Source organism: Colossoma macropomum, unplaced genomic scaffold (genome assembly GCF_904425465.1).
Source record: "Colossoma macropomum unplaced genomic scaffold, Colossoma_macropomum, whole genome shotgun sequence".
NCBI lineage: Eukaryota > Metazoa > Chordata > Actinopteri > Characiformes > Serrasalmidae > Colossoma > Colossoma macropomum.
Window position 1 is genome coordinate 14,871,376 of NW_023494788.1, and position 26,999 is coordinate 14,898,374.

The window sequence follows — 26,999 nt, forward strand, 5'->3', positions numbered from 1 at the left end:
GTTTTAGAAACTCCTAAATTTTTCCACCTATTTTCCTTACTACTACCTACTTTCCCCTTCCTTATGCAAGTACATTTTCTTATATCTAATTACTGCCTCACCACACATGAATTCTGAGTTAATGTGCCAAGTCACTAAATCACACTGAAGTAAGAGTGCGTCATATCAGTGTGCCAAGTCACTAAATCACACTGAAGTAGAGTTCCTAATAATGAAATTCTTCAGAGGTCTATGATGGGTTCTTGTCGTCCTTCAGCAGTTTATGGCTGCTTGGTAACAATAGCATACTTTGAATCACCTACATTTCATGGTAGAAGAATTATTTATTGCGATTATAATTAATTATACCAAATTATTTACTGTTTGTCATATTTTATTTTGTGTCCATTTTATAAAAGCAGTAAGCCACTTGAAGCTGTACGTTACAGTGATTTTAACAAGAGTAAGGGGTGTTTTAGGAAGGAAAGTTTTAAGAATGCCACTTATCTGTGATAAAACCACAGTAACACATGGCTACTCATGGCTTGCTCATGCATTTTCAATACCTTATGTTTCTGTGTGGGTACATACACACAAGCATGCTCTCACATATACATACACATGCATACACACATATGAAAGTGAAATATATTGTCATGTCAGTACTTTCCAATATATTAATAGCACGTATTGTATTATACTGTATTTTCGACAGATTCTCTGAGTACATATACATAAGCATGCTCACACACATGCACATATATGCACACACACATGCACACAAAAGGCATTTATTTCACAGAGCCTTTTTTCCATTCAGTGTTTTAAAGCTGCCCCCGCCTCCAGCACGGACTGTATCGGGCATGGCACTACTCTGGGGGAAATACTTTACCATCACACTGGTTGCTAGGAAACTGCTTGTGGTGCTGCATTGCTATGCAGCACAACAGCTGTCTACATAATTGGATCATTAAAAACCTTAAACGTCATAATTCCCCTCACATTTATCCTAATGCAGTTTGAGCAGATCAGAACATTCAGAACATCTTTTCCAACATAAAGGTTAATAGCCTGGACACCGAGAATTACTCCTGAAATGACTTGCTTATTTGCTTATTTGAGGGAGCGGCTATGACCCTACACCTAGAATGCAGATGTGACATTATTGTAAAAATGATCTTACTAACTGCCCTAAACAAGGGCTACTGTCCAGTGAGAGGCAGGGAATTTCCATACTTGCACATGCATAATTTATACGCACATCACATCATGTCGCCAGGCTGAATTTTACCTTTACATCTCTACATAATTGCGGAGAATATTCAAGCTGTGGCGTGCTGTTCAGAGATAATGGACTCTCCTCATTTCAGCACATTGGACAGCTCCATTCAGCTTGCATAGCATTGTCAGCAGGTCATGGGGTTCGCCAGTAATATAATTGGGCTGACAAACTGGTAAAAATGCATGAGAAAATAGGGCAAATATAACTCAGGAAGCTTTTTTCTCTCTTTTTTTGTTGTTTTCTCCATGCGCTGTCCAAATTTCCACAATTCCTCTCATTATGTGTAATCTGTTAATTGTGGCTAGATTTCTGTAGCAATTATCTGTAATTACACCCACCGCCTATTGCTATTTTGCTTCCATAGAAGCAAGATCTCTTGTATTTTTTTGTCTGTCAATTACAGCCTAAAAGCCATGGCTCTTCATGCTGGCAGTCAAAAGGACCCAGAGCCTGTCTGGGATCAGATCAGTGGAATAGCTTGACTCTAATGATGAATATTTCAACAGAATGAAGGCGCAGATAGAACAGAGGGAATATATGCCCATAGCCATGTTAAAGCAGACTCCTAACAAGCACTACCATAACACTATATATTTTTTAACCCAGCCCAGCCCCCCGTCTCCCCTGCCCTGACACACACACACTCCCAGTAATCTGCAGGACAATCCTATTTGGCCGAGCAGCTGCCAGCAGAGATCACAGGGAGGAAGGCTGCAGTAGCCGTACCCGCAGGGATGCCAAGCTGTCGACAGACGACCCAACACAGGCCACCCGCTCTGGTTCTCTTTTTCTTTCTTTCTCTCTCGTGCTTGCTCACTCGCTGTCTATCTGTCTATTATGCTGTCTGGCATGTTTTTTCATAGCGTTGCAGTTTTATTAAAAGCTTGAAACCCCACTTTTACTGCCATTAGAAAATGCTAGCTACCTATTATATTGCGTGAACAATTTCATTTCAGACAGACCCATAGAAGTGGTCCAAAATTACTTGTTACATTAAAGTTCCTAAATAATGGAAAAAATAATTTTTCATCATATTATTGCAATAAAAGAGTTTGATGCAGGATTCAAATGCTGTTAAAATTTCAAAATTACAGTAGATCCAGTCCATATATAGAAACAATGCTGCAAAGACATTTTGAATTCACTGTTCTTGTGGAGTCACAAAATCCAATGTATTTACTTATGTAATGTAAAAGTTGTACGAACATCATTAGTCTGCCATTTTAGTTTACAGTGAGTTTAACATATTGGAAAAACATTTATATATATATATATACACACAAATGTGCCATATTTTTTGCACGTTATGTTTTTTTTTCCCATTTTATGTTTATTTTTTAAACAAACAATCAGTACCTGCTCATTAAAGTGTCCATAAAATGTACAAAACATGTAATTTGACCAGGGGCATCCAAATTTTTGCATACAACTGTATATCCAACTACAGCCTACAGTTTAGCCCCACCCATTCATGTAGAAGTTATAAGGAGTGTTTCAGCCTAGACTACTTTTTGAATGAGGCATAATACAAGGCAGCCAATCAGAATAGAGCTCTTTTACTTTTAAAGTAATAAAAATAGGTTAAATTTTAAAGGATAAAAGATGGAAAACTGGCATATAAAATGAATTATGGCTGTTTTTGGTATGTAAAACCACACAAATAGAAATAGTGAACCTCAAGAAAATTGTAGGACATTTAACTTGAGAACATTTTTTCTTTCTCATATACAGTTACTATTTTAGAGATGAGGTTTTGTTAGGACAGCGTTAGGACAGTGTTAGGACATATCCAACAACCTTACCGCCCCTCCAAAATCCCTCTACCCTGAACCCAGAGGCTGTTTCTGTTACGCAGTCTTCCAGAGCTCTATCTCTCTAGGCCCTGCAGAGTTTGGTGTCTGATATCGTGCTGACAGATATTACTATAGTCAGTGTATTTTGGCTTGAATGAGTCAGACAGCAGAGGAATAGAGCTGGGCAGTGTACTACCTATGAGGCATATCAAATGCATCAGGAATAATGTGAGCTATATCAAATAACATACTATAGACATGACTGGGAAAAGCATGGGGTCACTCTTCACTACTTTGGGTTTAAGAACAATATTGATAAAACGCACAGCTGTAGCTTCTCAGAACCTCATCTGTCGCTAATGAGAGACCAGAAGAGTGATGCAACAGTCATCTGACATGCAACTGCAAGACATTTTTCTAGCCATCATTTATTTAATATTATTCATTATTCCTGAGGATTACATATAAGGTGATCCAAATGCATAAGAAAGGGGAAAGTCAAATGAAAATGACAAAACTGCAGTTGAAAAAAAAATTAAATAAAGAATAAAAAACGGCACTCCTAAAAAAACCTAGTAGACCACCAAAACTGTCACCAGCAGATAAACAGTCTTTAAAGCCTCCATCTTTGATAGAGATAGGAAAAAATCAATATCCTAAAATCAAGGCCTAGTTTCACTGAAATACCCAAAGAACTGATGGGTTGGAGGCTGTTCACAGCACACACTGAAAAAACAAGGCACTGAATTTATCTGATTGAAAAGTCAGCATTACAGCATTTTTGCTAATAATCATTTGTATATTTACACACATTATATGGTCAAAAGCATGGGGACACTTTCCCTATTGCTAACAGTTGTATAAAATCAGACACATAACCATGCAATCTCCATAGACAAACACTGGCAGTATAATGGGTCATACTGAAGAACTCAGAGACTTCAAAGGTGTTGTATGTCGTTGCCTGTGTGTGTGTGTGTGTGTGTGTGTGTGTGTGTGTGTGTGTGTGTGTGTGTGTGTGTGTGCGTGTGCATGTGAGAACCAAAATTTTGTCTTTTGTAATTATTAATTGCACATTAAAAATGTAATGAGTGATTGATTAGAGGCTCATCTGCATACTGAAGACCTCTGCAATACCAGTATTTGATAGCAGATGATTCATTGTGCAGCTCTCCTTTTAATGTAAGACCACATCATTGAGACCAGCTTTGAAGACCCCTCCTATGAAGAAGGCCATACTGTGCCAGTGGAGTGTGAGGGAAATGTAGGTGTTGGTGTGTGAACAGTAAATCCACGCTACGCTGAGCGCAAGTGACGGATAAGAACGGGCGGCGCCATATGGTGTTGATAATGTAGTAGCCAGAGACACCAGCTTGTCCTTTAGAAAGGAAGATGTCTGACTGGAGGGGTCTGTAAAAAAGTGTGTGTATGTGGTGGGGACACCTCAGTCAATGGGATGTCATTTACACAAGTGTCCACCCCAGATTACTGACGATTCTCTCTGCTGGAGTTGTAAAAGTTTAATTTGTATTCATCTATTTTACTGTATAAATTATTCTGCTAATATATTATAACATATAAATTGTCAGACATACAATATTTATTTTATTTACTGTAGTGTGAAAATGTCAGAGACCACCATTCAAGTATATATATATATATATATATATATATATATATATATATATATATATATATGAATATATATATCTATATGTATATATATATGCATCCTTCCACTGTGAGAAGACAACTCAACACTATGAGTCTGAAGAAAGAAAGACAAAAAAGAAAATTTGTAAATCAAACAAAGAAACTGCTTGTGTTCTCAGAACAATAAAATGACCAGCCCAGTGTTTGGATTGGAAGCAGAAAATGCAACCAACTTCTAAGACTGAACTTTGGAGAAAAATATCCTTGCAGATTTCTCTAAATAACTCAATGTGTAATTTTCTGTTAATTATATACTTTTTGCTTTTTTTCTGACGCTGAAATGTAAATAGCTTGTACTTAGTGGCTGTCTTGACTAGAAATTAAATAAATGAAGGGTGGTCTCTGACTTTTGCACAGTACACACATTTATAAATGTAATATACAATTTTGCACATATTACAATAAAAGCTTTATACACTGTGTATTATATAATTTATAAATATTATCTTGCATTAGCTGATGATCCTTCTTTGGAGTTAAGTAATGCTTTCCACAGCAACCACAATGAGTGTGGATCGGAATATAATGATCTTTCACTTTCAGATTTATTTTCTCAACTAAAACATGAGTGATGAACATAAGGCCTGTGTAACACTACCATCTGCTGGCTGGATGCAGCAATTCCTGAGTGAACTAACAGACTCAAGGACTGGTTTTAACCCTAGAGGGCGCTGTATCCTCAACATTTAATAAACGCTGGCGTGTTCCAGCACACTGGCATCAGCGCATCTAAAGAGCAGAGACGTTCACACTGAGCTGCTATGTTTATTGTGTGTCCTATTTCCTTCCTCTGTGAGTGTGCGACAAAGGTAAGATCTGCAGAACTGCAACAGGGGAAAACATACACAGGGCTGTCTTTATAAAATGCCAGGACATGGGGTCATACATAAAGTGGGGTCCAAAAGTCTGAGACCACATTAAAAATCTGGGAATTTTAAATCTAATTCTGGAAATAAAAAGCAGAAAGTTGTAGAATTAAAAATAAAAAGGTCACTTAAAATGAAGATGAAATATTCATGATTTGTAGGTTATTTGCTATTTGTAGGTCACCATTCAAATTGAAGCATGCTGCATGCTGTCATTAAAGGAAATCAAGGACACGCCAAATACTAAGAAATTCTTATATTCATGTGACAATTTAAAAGATTCCACTTTTCACTCAAATTGTAAAACTGATAATATTATTTATAATGCAAACATTGTAAACATTATTTATTACGTATTAACTTTTTTCAATATTTTATTAAAGATCTTTTTGTTTGATTTCTTTTAAAGTGAAGTTGGAAGATTTAGATTTATCATGAGTTTAATTTTTAACTGAAAAAAAAAAAAAAATCATTTCACTACCAAAACACAGAGTTTTAGTCCACCCCTGCATTTTAGAGCAGGAAGTGAGACTGCATCCCTGTCCCTCATGGCCACATGGTGAGCAGTTAGATACCATTGTTTTAAAGTAAATGTGTCCCAAAGTCTGAAAGTCAGTGTGTAACCTTAAGAATTGTCACATTTTATGCCATTAAGTATTTTTTTGTGTTGTTGTGAAAAATATAATTATGAAATTTTATTATTATGAAAATATTATGATTTTAAGTATGTACAACTGTTCAAACCTGTGTTTGCTAGTCATGTACTGGCTAGCATTTTTCATGTTATAATTAAGGTATAGATTCATTCAAAGCAAAAACAATTTAGTCTGAAGTCTGAAATGTGTTTTCAACTCTGACTGTGAACCAATTTGGCAGAACGACCCATACACGTAAATATCAGTAAGACTTTTCTAAGCCTAACCCTAAACCTAACCCTAATCGTAAACTTAGTTAACAAAATAAACAAACGATTTTGCCTTTTATGTTTTTTAAAACAAATGAAACATCGAGCATTTTTCTAAAACTCCTTTAAAAAGTCATGATCATTTTGTTGGTGCTGACATTGTTGGTTAGGTCTGGTTTTCTGTGGTTTGGACATTTTTGTCCTGAAAATGTATGAAAACAAGCATAAACACACACACAAACATATGCAGTCACATGCCAAAACAGTTTCTTAGCCTCACTCAAACAAGTGCTGTCCTTGAACCGAGTCTTTAGGGAGATTTAAATAGAAGCAATAGAGCTCTAGGCCAGGTTCACTGAGTCAGCAACTCCACATATTACATACCAACCATGCCTCTCTCTCTCTCTCTCTCTCTCTCTCTCTCTCTCTCTCTCTCTCTCTCTCACCCCTTTGGCTCTAACGCTCTGTTTGACTCAAACTCACCCTTGTCATGTCACATTACATGATAAGCAAATCATGACACTGTCACTGCTCCCTCTCTACAGGGTTGCGTAAGCCACAGTGTGGGGCAGAGAGGCCGGACTGCTATTAATCTAAGCTCAGGAGAATACACAGGCCTGGATCAATCATGCTCCGCAGCTCATGCACAGAGGCAGACAGAGTTCAGGGTCGAGGCCACATCAACACTTTTCACATTAACACTTCCAAACTCAATCCACATACCTGAATGAAGGTCACTTTTAGGGCCCGACCGATATAAAGATTTTGCACTAATACTGATAGCGATACTTTAAGGAACTTGTGTCAGGCTCCAGTCTTCCTGGGCCGAAACACTGCAGACTTCAGCACACTGCCTCATTAAACACATCTAATTCAGCTCAGCAGCTAATTAGCAAGGCCTTCATGAAGGGAATTCAGAGCGTAAGATAAGGGTAAACGTTAATCTCCACAGCACTTTGACCCAGAAGGACACGTTAAATATCAAAATGTCAAATATGACTCTATCAGTTTGCATCTGTCAGGTTTCTCAAAATGCAAAAAGCGTTAAATAATATAAACATAAAACAACCGCTGTTGTCTTGATGGGACACATGGCTTCTGTATCCTCATGTGATGGTCATGCAAGGTTCCATATTCACAAAGTGTGTTATTCACTCCCCTTAGTGTCCAACACTAGGCTGTTCAAAACAGCATCACATTCCTGAATGTGGCTTTCTTATATAACATTTAAAGAGACATTATTATGTCCACTGATGCTGATAAAATCTTAATATCAGCCATTTTACTGGTCAAGTGATTTATCAGTTGGGCCCTAGAGGCTTTAGCTCCAAAAAAGAAAGAAAATCTAGTTTTGCCAGCAATATTATATACTAATATCAATCGGAATCTGGATACTTACAGTTTACAGCCAAAAACTGAATATCTAATTTCCTTTTATGTCTCACATCTGAGGTTTATGGATGCAAAACATTGTATTTCTCTTGTTGGATTTCTTGGTCACTATCTGCAGCAGGCCTAGTCTAGCTAGATGGAAAAATGAGCTAAAGATTCATTTTCAGCTGAACATTTTTCAGTCTAACCACTCTCTGTTTTGCATTGTGCCACTGAGGGTGTGTCAGAGTGAAATTCAAATCCTCCCTCTTTTCTCATTCTTGTCTCAGACTTTTGGCAGGAAATTTATCATTGCTGTAGGTTGTTTAGCTCTGATATCTCAGGCCAGTATAATGCATTCGAGAGCAGTTACTCAACTCAGCATGTCAACATTTAGAGGGTGTGTGAAGGAAGATGCGGTTTAATCCATAACTCTTGTGTTGCTCTGGAAAAATAAACTTGATACATTTGACATGGAGCAGCTGTTTGTAATTCCCTCAGCACTTTGGTGCTTTTATGAATGGAGTGGAAAAAAGCCTTTTAGAAGCAGGCTATAAGGCAGCGTGTGGTTGCAGAGCAGTAATTTTGTTTAATAGTGGGACTAGTGAGAGTACAGGGGGTGGGGGTGGGTATAAACCCAGAACCAGAGGAAGCTTTCAGCTCTGTTTACTTTTCCATGCATACTGTCGATACTAACACAATTTTTATAGTGTTAGTATGACAGTATGTGCTGCATACAAACACACACTCACACTACAGCTTATATACACATCTAACAGCACACAAATACACAGACATAACGGCTCTCATTGGTGTTGATGGTGCCACTCATTTAAACGCACGCATGCACACACACACACACACACACACACGCACACAGTGTTAGCCTTCCGGCTGTGTTGGCATGCTGCAGGAGTCTCCTGGAAACACTTACACTGACACTTCCAAGTCCACTCTCTTCCAGGAGCTGCTCCAAAATTCAAGCTCCAATAGTTCTGACATGACATTATATTTAGAGTTCATTTTACAGGATATTACACAACATAGGAAATAATAACAGTATTAAGCAAACAGTTCGTAAATTTTTCCCCCTTTTCCCCTTTGCCTTTCCCCTTGCACGTGATACTGGATAATAACATCAACATCATGTGTAATATTTCTGGTCCACTGTAGATGCTTTGTAGATGCTCAGTCTATCTTTACCTAGCATTCAACTAAATATGTATCACATGAAACTGAACTTTTGCAAGTTGCATGTGAAAGATTCTATTAAATCTATCCCTAACCCTAAACCTAACCTCAAGGCAAAACCTACACCCACTCCTAAACCTAACCCCTTAATGTTATTGATAATCAACTGATTATCACCAGAAAGTTTGTTAATAATTTAAGCATCTGTAGATCATCTATAGGGGACCATCCAAATATAGTGTGACCCATTTATCACTCTATTTTTTTTTTATTCTCTGCTGTAATAAGTTTTCTGGCACTAGAATTTCCTCTGAGATGAAAAAAAGTCTATCTTATTTTAACTTATTATTGTATTTTACCTCAATTGACCACTTGCAAATTCTCAGAAAGTCCTGCCTTTCTTAGCTAAAGCTCCTGCGTTAAACTTTCAGCTCAGGCTAAATGATAACATTTGTATAACACTTCTGCATTAACAGACTAAAAAGCTGCGTGGTGGAAAGGAAAATTTGGAACCATATATTGTAACACGTTTGAAGCATTTTTCATTCAAAAACAAACTGCAAACATTAACCGCTTAAAATCCCAGGCTTATAATACGCAAAGGCTTATTATTCAGTAATTACAGGGAATGGCTCTATGTAGCATCAAAAATGATTCTACATAGCATCAAAAATGGTTCTTCCATTGTTACAAGCTTGACATTGTAACAATAGTACAACTCTTTTGGTGCTACATAGAACTATTTTCAAAAGGTTTCTATATAGAACCACATACAACACATTCTCCATCAATCTGATGAACAATTTCACCATGCAAAGAACCATGTAAGCAAGAAATGGTTCTATTTAGAACTCATGGTTTTAAATAGAAGCACTGCCTTTACTGAAGAACCCTTGAAGAACCATCTTTTTAAGTGTGTAGTTCTGACACTGAGCTGTAAGTGTGGTTTTCCATATAGTTTCATCTAAAACCTTTCCAGCTTCAGGAATGAAACAAAAACAACACCTTCAACACCTTCAGATGACTTGTGTTACGCTTTAAACACTACTCAGTAACACCTTTCCACCATTTCTTAGTCTAATATTTCTGACTAATTTACTGCTGCTGCTGTTCTCACTGTAGGTTTATTTTGATGAGATTTGCCAAAGTTTTTCCTTCACTTAACACAGGAAGGAAGGTTTGGAAAAAGAATGTGAATGGCTAAGAGGTGTATCAATCATAACACATTTGCCTCAAAAATGTTCTGTTTGGTGTATCAAAGACAGTCATAATTTACACAACCATTTTTCAGCCTATCTTTATACTTTAGAACTCTACAGGCTGTTTTTGTTACTGTGCCTAAAACTGATGACCTCTGTTGTGATTGGCTGCTCTCTATCTTGCTTCACTGATCAAAGAAGTCTGGGGAAATGTGTTAAGTTTTGTGACATCACAAAAACAGTTGATTCAAAATGAGCTGGGAAGTAAACAGTGCATTTTGAAATCTTAACAACATTTACATAATATATCAAATTTTTTCTATGATTATGATTTTTTTCCCATGATCATGTAATTTCAAACAGACTTGCTTTGGTGGCTTCTGACTCTGAATGACAAACTGATATCTAGAAACATGGATGAAAGTACATCACATTGCAACTAGTTGTAGCATTTATCATGAGGCCTGAATTTTGCCCATATATATGTATATTTTTATAGATAATATAACATGTACGTAAAAGTTGTAATAAAGTATAAAAATTCTCTCTCTCTCTATCTCTCTCTATCTCTCTCTCTCTCTCCCCCTCTCACCCCACAAACAAGGGAAGCTCTGGCCTTCACTGTAATGTAGTCCAAAATTAAAAATCTGAGGTTCTTTTTATGTTTCCTGGAGAAAAAAGCAAAATAAAGACGGAAATACTTGAAAGAGACGTGCCGAGGCACAAGGGGCAGCCAAACCAGCCGTAGCAGGAGCTCAGTGGAGAGGTGCTATTGTAGGTGTACAGACAGCAGGGCACTCTGTGCAGAGAAGTGGTATTGTGTGTGTGCTGCTTTTGTCTGTAGTCTGGGTCATGTGGGGCCTGAGTAGGAGTGTGGAACTGAACTCCATGAAAGCACTATTCTCAGAGCTTCTGCTTTCATCTTCCTCCTGCTTGTTTAAAGAAGTCTTCTATTTTTCTTTTTTCTGCTTACACTCATTCATGATACTACAGTTCAAGCTGAACATTGTATCTTACCTGTCAACCTTTTTTGAGAGTTTAGTTTGGCTAAATATCATTGCTGTCATAAGAAAAGCTAGTATGTTTGAAACAGGTGACTTTCTAAACGAAACAGGTGAGATCTAAACACTGAGCCAGAGCTTCTTTTTGAGCTAGTGCATGTGACGTTAATACATAAAAAAAAATGATGTGACCTGACACTTCTGACTTTAAATTATTATTTCAGACTTTTCGTGGTGCACGCACAAACAAAAAAAAACAAAAATTTTACACAGTGCAGCTTTAATGTAACAAGATTTTGTTACATGTCATTTTGGATGATTTCTATCAGTCCATTCATCATGAAATGTTCACACAATACAAAGGGCAGCTGCATTTTCTAATGGTGTAATAAAAAACTATTTTTTCAGGATTTTCACATAACAACGACAATATCTAACAGAAAAGAACACGGAACATATTTGATATACAGATACGTTTGTATGTGGTGCATGTGTATGAGCATGTGTCCATTCAGGCTTCCTGGAAGTGCATGTCCCAGATGTGCTCTTCACTCTTATCCCCCTGATTCCCATTCAATCATGCACAGATAATCCTTAAATCCCAAATCCTACAGGCACTCGGAAAACATGAGTATAGAAAAGCAGAGTGGTGTCAAAGGGAGGATTACCAGATACAGCTCTGGTAATAGGCTGTGCACATAAGAAGCTTTTGACCAAACCAGATTTCTCCCATAATGATCAAAATGTAAACAGTGACACATAGAACAAAAACAGGTGTGACTTTCAGGGAAATCCCTGTGTCCACAGAGGAAAACAAATGAAACCCCAGCAGGATACAATGATCACTCGCTCATACAGCTTCATAAAGAAGCCAAGAAGCTGGAACGTAGATGCCATCCATTCAGAAAAGGTATAATAGCATAATAGCGAATAAGATGGGAGATAATATAATAGGTGATTAACTGTAGTATGCTTTTACTTTCCTCCTACTCCTTTCAGTCTCTCCCAGCTATAGAAAGAGAGAAAGAGGGAGAGAGAAAGAATGAGCTCAAGGGGATCCCACCCATAGTATAATGATTTCAGTAGTATTAGAAAATAAAAAAAAAAGAATGTTCAAAAGAGCATTGAAATATACTCCTCAGGGTATCACTGATCAAACTAAACCAGATATCCGTGTGCATCCTGAGTAAAGTGTGAGCAGGTGGGGCTTATGTTATGTACAGATACCCACAATCAAACGACTGGACACCTGTTTCCTGAAGTCATGCTTATGGTTTAGCAGCACCAGGGAGGGTCTCTGAGCTAGCTGAGCGTTTTCACTTGATAGGTTGTGGGGGGGCTTGATGTTATATGATGTTACTGGTTAATATTATTTTCCCCCACATGATGATGTAGTAAATACATTTTAGGGTCAAGCAAAAGTCAGAACACTTAACACAAACATTACAGGAAAACAAGACATTTATCTTAACCTCTTAAAATCCCAGACTTGTTACATACTAAGGGTTACAGAAATTTTGGTTATGTATTTTTGGGCTATTTAGGTGACTATTGAGTTTTATTGTTTGTTAATAAATATCAGCCTTGTGGCTCCAGTTTTAAATTAGAGAAGTAAAAAAATCCATATCTTCGCTGATTGACTATACCTACATTTAGTGGAAAACTGTGTATATTTGATTTTTTGTTGAACTATTCCTTTAAGAGCTGTCGAGGTCATGTCCTGATATGAAGCCAAGAGCCCTAAATCTTTAGATGCTGTCTTAGTTCTGACTCAAATTAGTTCTGACTTGCTCTAAAGGGCACAGAACTGGTCCTGTCCCTGTCCTTGGTGCTGAAATCAATACCAATACAAACCAAGATTTGTGTTCATATGACATGTACATTGTACCAAGGGGGTTGTTTGACTTACAGAGTAAAAAAAAAATCCCAACATTAATTTCGACTGCATTTTATGTGGTAGTAACAAAGTCTGTATATGCTGACTTCATTTTATTACACTGAGTATATGTTACGAATGCAGTAATACACAAACCAAAGGCCTATATGACATAACAAGTAGAGCACTATCATTTATCTATCATTTTTCATTTGAAAACTGTAAAAACAAGTTCTTTAAAAAATGTGTTAGAGCAGGGAAGCTGTGTTTGACACACATCCCTTCTCTCTCTCTCTTACACATGCACAAACATATTGCTTAATATGGTCTCTCTCAGTTTCTCTCCTAAAACAGTACAGTCAGGACCTTCTATAAATAGACCACATGCTGAGAAAGGGTGTGTGTGTTGAGGAAGGGGGGAGGTTTGTACCTCAGATTACCTGACTGAACTATAGTGTAAAGAGCTAACACATTACAAAAGATAAAGAGAGAGAGAGAGAGAGAGAGTGGGAGGAGAGGTGTCAGATATAACTTTGCTGATTCATTTGTCTCACTCTGTTGAAGCCTTTAGTTAGTGGTTGAAGGGAAAAAGTCAGTGATCCAGCAGAACCTCTTTAAAGCAGCACTCTTTTCCAGCTGAGGCTTCCCAGACTGCACAGAACAGAGACAATAGAGCTTCGTATCTCTGCCCACTGTAAAGCTACAGCCGCAGAGCCTCTTAGAGCCAAAGCATTTACACTGAGTATAAATATAGATAACACATTACAGACTCTCCCTCTCTTCACTCTTTCTCTCAGTCTCTCACTCTTCTTTTTTCTTTCATTCTCTCCTCCTTCCCTTTTCTCTCTTTTTTCTTCCTTTCTGTCTCTCTACTTTCTTTCTTACTCTTTCTTCCTCTCTCATTTGTTTCACCTTTCTCATTCTCTTTCTTTCTTTTTCTCTCTTTTCTCTCCTTTCTTTTCCTCTCTCCCCTTTCTTTCTTTCTTTCTGTTTCTTCTTTCTCCCTTTTCCTCTCCTTCCTTTCTTTTTCTCTTTTCTCTCTCTCCCATCCCTTTCTGTCTCACTCTCCTTTTTCTTTATCCTTCCTTTTTTCCCCTCCTGTCTTATCCTCTCCTTCTTTTGTCTCTCTCTTCTTTCTTTCTACCTGTCCAGGGTGTATCCTGCCTTCTGCCCAATGACTGCTGGGATGGGCTCCAGCTCCCCCCGCAACCCAGAAGAATAAGTGGCTTTCTTTCTCTTTTACTCCTTATTCTCTCTCTTCCTTCTTTCTCCTCTACATTTCTCTATGCTGTCTTTTGTCTCTCTCTCTCTCTCTCTCTCTCTCTCGAGTATATTTGAACCTGCTGAGTCTATTTCATCACAAAGCAGGATTTGTGTAGAGGATTTTTCTCTCTTTTTATGTACATGAGAGGCTCCTTGGCTGCAGAAAGTAAACGGTGTCAACACAGGATACATTACACAAAGAGAGAGAAAAGAAAGAGGAAGAACAAACGACATGGGCCACAGTTTCAGAATGGCCTACTGTTCTAGCAGCCGTCTAATCTCAACATTACTACTATTATCTCCCATGATCCTGAGAACTCCCCTCCACACATACACATAGCTGCCAGTTTATTAGGTAGACTGGCCTTGTGTCTACAGTCATTGGCCATTTTATGAGAAACACCCACCATATACAGTAGGTGCACTGGTAGGTTTACAATAACTAACTGTAGCCCACCTGTTGCACAATTTATCAACTGCCACCCACTGCTTCCATCAATATTTGTCAGATATAGTTTGACTGGTGAACCATTCTCAGCACTGCAGTGACCACTGACATGGTGAATGGTGTGGTAGTGTGTGATGCACTGGTACCACCTTTAAGGTGTGCAGAAATGATAGAAATGATAGCTCATCTTTTTCCATGCACAATGCATGTTAGCCCTTCATCAGTGGTCAGTTTCTGACCACAGGATACTGCTGGCTGGATATTTTTGAAGGGTGGATTTCTAAACCCAGCAGTGACACTGAGATGTTTAAAAACCCCTCAGGGGTCTGATAAATTGTACAGCAGATGGGCTACTGTCATTGTAAACCTACAAGTGCATCTATATGGCAGTTGTTTCTGAATAAATGGCCAATGAGGGCACAGTTACAACATCTTTGGTAAGTTCTTGATTTTGTTGTTCCTCAGTTTTTTGGGTAAGTTTCTTTTTTCAGTTTTTAAGTCTCTAGTTTTCTATTTCTGCTAATCTTGCTTTGGTTCTTGTTCTTTTGTTTGAATATCTCTGCATTGCTTGCCACCTCAAACCTGGACTTAAATAAAAGAAACTCACACTTTTATCCTGCCTCTATGCCTCCCAGGTTACAGAATGCATGGCCAGACACAAAGAATGCAGCAAGTTTGGTGGCTGAACAGCAGGCCAGGCTGCAGGAGGGATTTCTTTTCCTGTAGCAGCTTAAGGCCACCTTGCCAAGTACCAAGCAGGACTCCACCAATTCGGCTAACGTTGGGAGGCTTATCACAGCTGATGACGCCGCCTTTCTTGCATCAGGTTTTGCTAGGACTGACATGGCCAGGCCACAGCTGACACGCCACGGGAGATGCTGCAAAAGCGTCATGCTTTCCCCTCCAAGAGAGGATGAGACCTCCGCAGGGCAGAGGATTTTTGGGAGGGTGTTATCTGCTCCCAGCCTCTGAGATGTCTGTCAGCCACAGCCTACCCCTACATCCAGGTTTGCGGAGGCTGATGCAACAAGTCTGGAGCTACTCTTTTCACTGTTTTCTCAACCTGCTGTCACCTTGGACTCCTGGTCTGCTCCACCTGCACCTGACACAGGACTGATGCCATCTATGTAGCCCCACCTGCAGCTGTGGACAACTGTGCACCCCCCTGCACCCTAGCACATCATGCAGCTCCTGTGTCTGCTCCCTGCATTGCCCCTGTGTCCCCTGACCTGTCAAGTTCAAAGGTCCCAGACTTGCTGGATTCCTTTGCTGGACCTTTTAGTCACTCAGAAAAAAATATCCAATAAGAAGCAATTTATGTCTGTCAATCTGTTCCTTACCTGTCCTCGTAGAAGCCCAGTATTATTTACAGTGACCCTCCAATACCTGGCCTACACTGCTCTGTGTGTGTGTGTACGTACGTGTGTGTGTGCGTGTGTGTGTGTAAGGGAGAGAGAGAGAGAGAGAGAGAGAGTCTCTGCATGGTTTTCCTGACACAGCAAAAGACTGAGAAGAAAATCACTGCCTTTTAACAGTTAATCCATCAAGCCCCATGTAGCTACTTCTGTTTATGCGTCCCCTGGCATACATACACACCAATGCACACCTAAACTGGAAACTAAATGACTACAATCTCTTCCCCTAGTTCCCAAAGGCTAGCTCGTCAAATCGCATTGCACACATCAAAGCCACCAAACACTCCATTTCTGGCCTCTACTCGCCTACAGCTGCTGATGACACACTAATGGTTTCAGGCCAAGTCCCACAACAACTCCTGAAAAGCACAACAAGCCTGGAATCACACCCGAGCATCGTTATGCAAGCCATTTTTCCAGCATAATGGTCATGGTACAAACACCTCCACTTTGGGGAGTGTTGACCAAAGCTCAAACATATCAGAAATATAACACTCCTGTATTTTCGAAGCCTAACAGCTACAGCAGTCACGATTTCTTGATTAAGTTGTTCTACAGTCATGAATAGTCATTACTATAATGCTCCTGCAATTTGCAGCAACATTAGCTTCAATATAACTTAAAAGCCTAACTCAAAGCCTTTCAATATAGAAAATTCTTTGGTCTGGTGGACAGAACAAAGCACTACATGTTGTAAATACAATGTTTAAACGAAAGAGGCAAAAGAATTTGAAACAGCTGGCTAGCACATAGTTTGGATAGTGAGTATTCTAGATGGCACAATAGCTAATTTAGCTAAAGTTGTCAGCTAATGTAGCTGATGTCCCTGTAATATTATTCATATTAGAAATTTGCCATTATAAATCTCAGATATTTCTAAACCTCTCAACTAGGGCAGTCACAGTAACTCAATTAAACTTGACTTAAAAAAAAAAATGAATTGATCTTGACCTTCTTTATGAACAGGCAATTATTATCAACTTGCATGACGATAATGATGATTATTTTAAAGTCTCCTTCTGATCTCTCTTACAGTAAGAAACAGCCTGACGAATCAGAAATGGGGACTCGAGTCAGCGACTCAGACTCGAGTCACACGTTGACTAACTCGCAACTTAACTTGGGCTACATCTAAAACTGCATACTGCCATACCACACACACTACACTAATGAATGACTTCAGCCTTGGACCCACCCATAATTGACTCGTGACTCAACTCAAACTTAAGTTTAAAGTAGATTAAATTAAAAGCAGCAACATTAATGCAGTAAATGAATAAAGCTTTTAGTTTCCAACCTTATGTGTGTTACTTAACCCATCAATTTTGCTACGGTCATGTGCAGTTATTACTGCAATGCCGTTCTCTCACAGCTCACAGAAAAATTTCAATGCTGAGCGCTACATGCAGTGAATGTGGTGTTTGAAGGAAAAAAAGCACAACTATAACCATTTGTTGTCTAGCATGTTTGGAGAGCAAGTATTTCAGCTAGTACAATAATTAATTTAGCTGATGCTGTCAGCTAATCTAGCTGAAGTTTTATTAAGTTACTGATCACATTCCTTTAACCCACATCTGTCAGGGTCCAGTTCTTGTGGACCAAAACACTGCAGACTTCAGCACACCGCCTCACTGAACACACCTGATTCAGCTCATCAGCTAATTATCAAGCCCTTCATGAACTGAATTCAGAGTATTATATGAAGGTAAACACTAATCTCTGCATCACTTCGGCTTGGAAGATCACCAGTTTGACATGCCTGCTGTGACCCCTTAAATGGCCAGGGCCCACTGGCTGGCTCAAAGTTATCCTTGAAGCCCTTGAAGTCACTGAATAATAAACCTTAGTATGTAACAAGCATTGGATTTTAAGGGGTTAAACACTTTTCAGCTTCAGTTGTATTTGCTATTACACTAGCTAGCATAGTTACTATACAACCTACAGACTAATCAACTGCTTCAAGTTGTTTTGCCTCTTTCCTGCAAACACAACATTTACTGAAGGTTGTTCTGTAATGAAAGGCCCCTCATTTGAAGCAGTGTTGAACCTGACAGGTTTTAGTAGGTTACTTTTGTACAACACAATGCCTACAGCTAATTACTAAACTAAAATAATATACTACGACTCAAGACTCAGCTTAGACTTAAACCCCAATGACTGAGACTCGACTTGGATTTGCTTGAAGTGATGTGTGAACATCTCTGCGGCAGATACAGGCATTTATATGCATTTTTTCTATAGTATATTTCATATTTTTTAATGATATCTTGTATATCTACTTTCCAATAAAGTATTTCAGAATCATTTCAATGCTATGTATGCCTTATCTTAACAGTTAAGTCCACTGTTATTGTTCTGCCTTTCTCAAAACTCTGATTACTTCATTAAAAGTCAAAGCGATCTGTAGATTACTCGATTACTAATATAATCGACGGTGACAGCCCTTCTCTCAGCTAAATCTCAGCCCTGAAGGACTGGCTTCTATGCTGTGTTGTGTTTGCCCAGGTTACAGCAGTAGCATATCAATTTAGGTCAGACCCCCTCCCCCGTCACCCCCTCCCTCACAGTTCATTTGCTTCCTGTGCAGAAAGCAAAAAGTGCACTTCATTACCCTGCCAAGAGGGAGGGAGACATCCCCTGAGTTCTTCCTCATTCCTTCTAAACGGACAGCTGATCATCCATAACACCCCCCACCATCCTCATCCTCACCTCTCCACCCTCTTCTACACTCTCCACAGCCTGCAGCCTCATTGCTCTCCTCCTCAACACTGACCTCACTCACTGCCTGCAATTAACTGCTCCTCATCTCCTGCACCATGTTGCTTGCACCTACTAGCGCTCAGTGGAATGAGATACTTATAAAACTGGCAAACTGCACATCACATCTATTTTGGGTTTATCACTTGCTTGATGACAACGTGCTCTGGCTCACGTTCTTAGAAAGAACATATTGAACTGAATATGCATTTCTACCCTACAGACAGACCACTAGTTACAAACCTGAACAGTATTATAAAAGTGTGCCTACAAATGTGTACGGACAACTTGTAGATTTAACCCATTAATGCTGAGGCAAAATGGTGCCATTTCTGCCTCTCTACTCCTTTAAAAACATGATTTCTCAATTCTGCTGCATGTACTTTGTTATGTAAAGATGTTCTAACAAAGCCAAAATTCACAGATTTTAATGTCTTTGTGTCACAAGCTATCACATTTGAGCAAATGCATAGAAGTATACTGCACATTTCAGTGGCCTTTTGATCTTACTCTGATAAAACAAGCCAATAACAAGCCATTAGCAATCCAAAAAACTACCACAGTGCGTCCAGGATAACAAAGCTATCTTAAAACAATGAGTTAGTTGTCTTGTGATCTCAAGATAACAAAGCTGTTTTCTTGAGATAATGAGTTAATTATCTTGTGATCCCGAGATCACATCTAATAGATAATTATCTATCTAATTGTCAAATTATCTAATTATGATTTAATTATAACAAAGTTGTTTTCTTGAGATAATGAGTTAATTAGCTTGCGATCTCAAGATAACAAAGTTGTTATCTTGAAATCTCAAGATAATTAACTCGTTATCTCAAGAAAACAATTCAGAAAATTACAACAACAGCTCATGGCCTCTCCGGACTTCCGTAAAACAAGTTATTCATTCGTTAGCAGCAGAAAAAACAGAAAATATGTATTCATCAAAATATTGCAGTCAATTACTAAATATCAAGTTTTTTCTGTATTTAGTATGTCAACACTTTGCCTTTATACAGCTTCCATTCTTTTCAGGAGACATGCCTTAAATTTCAACCAAATCTGCAGTATTATTTTTCCACACCTTCAAAGTTCAGTCTTAGAAGTTGGTTGCATTTTCTTTTTATCACAATCCAAGTAATCCCAAGCACATTCCATGATGTTAAGGTCTGCAGTGGTCCATTTTTCTGAGAACAACAGCAGCTTCTTTGTTCTTGCTTGTTATTCTTTTTCTTTTTGTCTATTTCTCAGTAACAGCTTCTTGACAGCTATACCTCACTTCAGACCCATAGTTAAATTGTCTTCTCACAGTGGAAGGATGGACAGAGATTTTTTCATATCTAAAGCAGAAGTGGTGCTTGATTTTTTCCTACCTTTCAGAGATGAAAGCTTTAAGTGCTGTTTGTGACATGGTGACAGTTCTGGTGGTCCTCTTGCTCTTTCACGGTTGATAGCAGTCCCATTTTCTTTGTATCTTCTAATCACACTGTAACTCCAATTTTGGAAACTCCAGAGTTTTTTTTCACTTATTTTACTCTCACATGGCCCTTCCTTATGCAAGTGGATTATCTTATATCTAATGTCCTCAGAAACATTGCTGCATCACTTGTGATGAATGGTCGTTTTGACTGAAAATTAAATAAATTAAGAGTGGTCTCTGACTTCTGCACAGTACTGTATGAATTAAGAGCTGTTGATGTCCCAACTACTAAAATTAAAGGGGACAAATCCAAAGTCTTTAAATGTATTGAGACATTAGGTAAGGTACAATTAAAGGACAAACAACTGGCTATTTTAGTAGAGACCTGACATGAACCACACGGCCCTTCCCCTTCCAACACACTATAAATCCACCGGCATGTCTATGTGAGACCTGAGGGGCATGCAGCAGACAATTTAAGCCCTGTAGACTGCAACATCCCAATAAACATCCTGCCCCAGAGCCCAGCACAATGAATGTGTGATCCAATATCTACCCAGTGTCTTACATAATGAGCATTGTGAGTGATTCCAATGTGACTTTGCATTTATGGTCAAGGACATTGGATATGTTTGAAAAGCAGGATTGAGAGAGCAAACGCTGAGGTCAAACAAGGCCATTCATGGTCCATAAAATGTCACAATGCAAACACTAAAACTAGATAATACTATAAATGGCTTGGCTGAATGGAAAGGATCATAATGCCATCTTTGCAGTGACAGGTTTGTTTAAATTAGAGAATGCAGTTTTATTATTATTCTCACATTCTGTTCTAATCCAATTACACCAACCGAGTGTACATAAATAACACAACATGGAAGCCTGCCTTCTCGCTTTTAAAGAAGAATGATCATTACAGTCCTCTACTATAAAGTCACATGGGTGCTTTTCCCAAGAATTATAAACAGTGAGCATTAGTTGAGAAGCAGCACTGCCCCAGAGCATGCACTGTCACATGGTCTTGCTCACAAGTCATCTGGTTAAGCAAACAGTGTGGGAAAGCCTGGCTTAGTAACATGCAGAAACAGAAGGCAAAGGACTGAGAAGCTTCACATACAAACACAACTAGTTCAGCTGTTTTGTTACAATCAAGAATGCACAATAAACAAATGCAAACAAGATTTTAACTTGCATATGAGAACTGCATTAATAGGCAGTTATTTGTCTTCACACTGTTAAATAAGTCTCACTGGTTAAATGAATGAAGACCACAAAACCACGCAAATTTTCTCAGTTCTTTGGGGAATAATGCATGTGGGTTAAATTGTAATAGCAGCATAGACAACCCCACAGCTCAGAAGTTTGATAATAACTGACTTGCTGACACAATTCATTCTGCTTCAGTTACCTTCAGTCACATAGCTCAACTTTGCATTGGTAAGACCAGCATTTCAGGAATACACTGACAATGTCTGTTCCCAACAAACAGCAAACAGGGTCATACACTCATAGGAAGCAACCTTAAGAAGCAGATCTTGTACTCTTTCACCTCCAAGGACCGCAACAAGAATCTCCAACATAAGCATGCATAGAAGGATCACACACACACACACCCACACACACACACACACACACACACACACACACACCCACACCCACACACACACAGAGTACTGCCTTAGACAAATTGTTTAAATCCATTTCTCTGGGCAATAAGCATGTTTTTGATTGTATAAACACGTGTAACATTAGAATAAATTACAAAATAATCATAACTACAGTAAAAAGTAGCAGGAATTTCTTCTTTTTCAATGAAGTACTTGATATCTTATGAGCTAGCTGGTAAAACAGAGGTTTGATTCTCAACTTCTCAACACCTCAATACTGCCAGCTGTCACATGAATTTGTTAAATTAAATCTCCAGCACAGCTGATTTCTTTTAATGAATGACTGATTTGACAAACCAGGTTTTGGATAATAACTACAAATAACAGTGGGCTGCCATGAGATGAGGTTTGATAATGATTAAATTCCCACTATGACATGAATAAAATCACTACTACTGTATTATTGTATTAAGGTAATTTGTATTTAATTTGTATTTATTTAATGTTTTTCTAAGAAAATAATGCTGCATACTGCACAGAATAGTTTATTTTCTAAGCCAAGCTCTAAACACCAGTGACCAAAAAAATGGTTTTGCCCCTTCAGTAAAAAATAAAATAAACATAGATCAGTAAAAATCACATTTTGGTCCAAAAACTGTAGGTTAAGACAGTTTTGTCTGATTTTACAGTCATTTGTATGAAAGAATAGAAAATATATGAAAACAAACATTTACAGTAACTCCGAAATACTTAGAAAAATCAGTGATGGCTGAATACTGAACATGTTGCTCTAAAAGTATTCAGCAATGTATTCTGTTACAACACATAAAAAAGTATCATAATACATGTAGAACACATCTTACTAAGGCAGCTGGGAATTTTTTTTTTTTTAACTTAATTCACACTGTTCCTCGTTGCTACTGGTTGGTTGTGTTTATGTAATTATTCTGTTAATATGTTTCATGAAAAAAAATTACTTATCATTTAAGTAAAGTTTCCAAAATTCACTTTTTTTCTCTCTCACCGCCTCCTTCAGTCCATTGCTGCTCCCACAATCCCCCAAGCATGAATCTAGTGTTAGACAGATGCCAAATTTATCACTAGCAAACATTTCCACAACTGCAGAAACTATTTGTTCAATTTCCCCATCAAAAGAGCTCAGTAATGCTGAAATGAATAACTGGCTCATCACTTTGGTTTATCAGTCTACTCAGGCTTTAGCAGTGTTTATAAAGATGTTGTTAATTGATGTTCTCTTTAGAATTCATCTAACAAGCATGTTTGCTACATGCCACGCACTGATTCTAAATAAATTAATTATAACTATAATTATCATATATATATACATATATATATATATATATATATATATATATATATATATATATATATATATATATTATTTAGTCGGTACATATTCACATAAACTGTATTGAATACTGCCTTTACAAAATGTTACTTGGACTGAAAACAGGTGCTTCGTTTCTGTATCCTGATATGTTTCCCCAATACTTTTCTATTACATCCCAACCCTGCATATCACACACATCCAACTCCCCCTCCATTCCCAAACACACACACCCTACCTTCTGTGTGGCAGGTGGAGGACAGGATGGTGCTGGGCGGTCTGAAGAGATAAGGCAGGTAACGGGAGAAACATTTCATCTTTTAGCGTTACCGGATCAATCTGGGTCTCATTAGGGATCGTCCCGCTGTGTGATCCTCATCCGCGCTGCTCGGTGGCTGCTCCACAAACCCCGGCGAGGAGAAAAAGGAGAGTCCTCTCTGCTTCATAGAGTTCCTGAACCTGAATCTGTGGAAGCGACTCTCTCTGTGGAGCTGCAGAGCTGAGCGCGCCGCTTTGCCTGCCTTCGCCGCGCGCTTTGCTCTTCCTCCCCTGCCGGCGGCAGGACGGGAGGGTGGGATGATGGCGGGGAGGGGCAGCAGAGGGGGCATCACTTGCTGCCCCGTGACACACCATCTTACAGGCTGAATGCCCCCTTCAGCGCCGAACTGCCTCTTCCACAAGAGCCCGGACCGAAGAGCAGCGTAAATCCATCGGCTTTATTACGCTGCAGTCCATGGTAGATTTTCGCATCTCTTTCTTTAATAAACTCTTCATTTATAAAATGTAGAGATGGTTGAGAGCTCGGAATGAGCCTTGCATACAAATGCAGGCCACAGAAAGCAACTAAACGCAAAATGCCTGCAAGAGGGGCAAAACTTCTTCGCGCATTCATAGTGTAGCGAAGTGCGCCCTCTCGTGGTTGTTTATATAACACATGAACCGGGTTTGGAAGCTGTGCTTGCAGCTACAAGTGGTTGTGCCTGAAGTATGCTTTGATTCCCAAACCCTTCTTGATAGATTCATACAAAACATCATGAACATGATATTCTTTTATAATTTTAATCATATTAATAATAATCAGCCCTGCTAGGTCTCTTCAAAAGGCCTTCTCAAATGTGTTGAAGATGCTAAATGATGAAAATAACCAGACACTCCCTTTAAGTGAATCCAGCTACTTTAAAGTGCACCCACTGCTGTGCACAGGTGTTCGATTGCAGACAAACAGTTTAATGTCCAAAGCACTGGAACAGCCACACATGAATCTGAGGCCACCGTGCCTCAGGCATCAACTAGAGGGTGTAAAACTCCCCAGAATTGGGCTGCGGAGCAGTGGAACTGCATTCTCTAGAATGATGGAGCTCCATCCAAAACCTTTTGGATGAGCTGGAGTGGTGTTTGTGATCCAGAACAAATGATTCAACATACCTGACCTCATTACTGCTCTCGTGACTGAATGCAATCAAATCCTCACAGCAATGTTTCCACCTTTCCAGAAGATTAGAAGCTATTACTGCAGCAAAGAGGGACCAACTCTCTGTTAATACCCTTGATTTCAGAAGAGATGTTGGATGAGTAGGTGTCTACAAAGTTTCAGACATCGATCTGTAATGTCTTTACTCGTCATTATTATATTGTGAATCTAATATTAACAGAGGTTGTTCCACTGTGCAGTCATGTAACTATAGAGGGGCAGGAGGGCAAACGCACTGGGACCCAAGGCTGTGGGGGGCCTGCTACAACAGAATCCCTTTTTATCTATCCGTAATTTTTTTGCAAGGGTGGGATGTTACACAACTGCCACTGTGCTTGAATTACAGCATGCTTTTCAACTATGATATCAAATGGTATAGAGTACGATGAACAGCTGAAGAGCCACAAACTGCATTTTGTCCGAGAATTCAGGTGACAACAGGTCCATGATGCTGAGATATTGGCTATAAGCTTTGGGACCAGGTGCCATCTGCTCTCATCCCCAGAGTATCAGCATATCAAAGAGTTGACTTCCTCCCTCCCTCCCTCGCTCTCTCACTCTCTCTTTCTTTCACACACACTCACTCTCTCTTCCCTCCTCCTCACTCTGACACACACTGTCTGACTCACTGTTGGGTGCTCATGCTGTTTTTTTTTTAAAGGAAGCACTAAAACCTCACTGAATATTTATGAGCCACAAGGGTTTCTAATTATAGACCGACAGACAGGGATACATTGAGTTGGCAAAATAAAGGCTAGAATGGCTGTCACCTAGATACAACTTTGTTGCAGTTTATAGAGAAAACGTCTCATCTAATCCTCGAGCATACCTTCCAGCAGTTATAAAACATTACTTGGCCTGCTGTTAAAGCTCAGACTTATAAAACATATTATCAATTATGGGTTCTGAAATATATGTCAGTTACACTAATAAAGTTGTCATCACAGTTATAGGCCTTTTGAGCAATAACGGACCATAGGGGATCACTTATAATTACATCTGACTTCAAATGTGGTCTTAGGTCCTACATTAATACATTACCTGTACTATAAAGCAAGCAGTCTATATTCAGCTGCCACATGTTTGCCTTACAAAACTGCTCTGATGTCCTGCAGGGATTTAATCTCACTCCTGCTGTATACCTGTTGAAAATGTGAGCCTGTCTAAAAACCTGCGTCTTGATTACAATAAGTAAGAAATGGATTTGGTGCTATATTTGAATAGGAATGATCAAAGAGGCAAATTGTGCTGTATTACATTGTTATATACAAATATATGAACAGGACATGATATAATGTGTATGAATATAATGCAATGCCTAACTGTATCTCATGGAATGTCAGTAACAATGACCAGTTTATATATCTTCGGGTACTTAAAGGGGAATTCCACCAATTTTTTAATAAATTCTGAATAATTCAGTCCTTGAGATGTTAACAGAGTCAACAGAGTGGTTTGATGTGAAGTGGTTCATAGTAGAGAAACTTACAGACTCTTTACAGTGATGGTGATAGGAACCAGTGGTCATGCCATCTACAACACAAACATGGCCATTTTATTAACTGTCCAAAACCACCAGCGAACCTACATGTGTCTTCAGAGTTTGTATATGTAATGTTGATGATTGGTAAGATTTGAAATCTAGTATGGAGCATTTCACACCAAACCACTCTGAATGACTTTACATCTCAACCATTTCATTATGTAGAATTTTTGAAAAATCGGTGGAGTTTCCCTTTTAATATCCTGTAGCTAGAACTGCAAAAAGTAGTTTTAATAAGTAGATTAACAGGTGCATTAGTTTTTATCAGATGCAATGAATTTGGTGGCTGTTGTGGTCCTGATGATTCACAGACCGAAGTGAATTTATTTAATGCACACAAAAAAACTGAAAGCCTGAAAGCCTCAGAAAGAGACAGATTTAAATATGCAAAATGCCTAATCTTTCGCGTGAGCTGCAAATGTGTTAGCAGCAGTGATTCTTACCTTCTGTTGGGTTCACTTCAGCTGGACCCTTCACCTGGGCAACACTCCAGCACGGGTCATTAGCGCTGCCCCCACGACCTTTACCCCATCCAGAAGACGACAGAGATCAGCA

The 26,999-nt window shown here is 38.8% G+C and overlaps 1 protein-coding gene across 2 annotated transcripts in view; it reads right to left on the minus strand.

The window, feature by feature from the left end:
• The window catches only part of LOC118806898 (serine/threonine-protein phosphatase 2A 55 kDa regulatory subunit B beta isoform-like), a 70,241-nt gene that overhangs the window by 43,041 nt on the left and 201 nt on the right, over positions 1-26,999 (minus strand). The window contains exon 2 of one of the 2 annotated variants that reach the window (XM_036568574.1): positions 26,888-26,965. In XM_036568574.1, the coding sequence (XP_036424467.1) occupies positions 26,888-26,965 (78 nt within the window). Of the gene's footprint in view, positions 1-23,668; positions 23,931-26,887; positions 26,966-26,999 lie in introns of those variants that run through there. The other variant, XM_036568575.1, reaches the window with a different exon arrangement.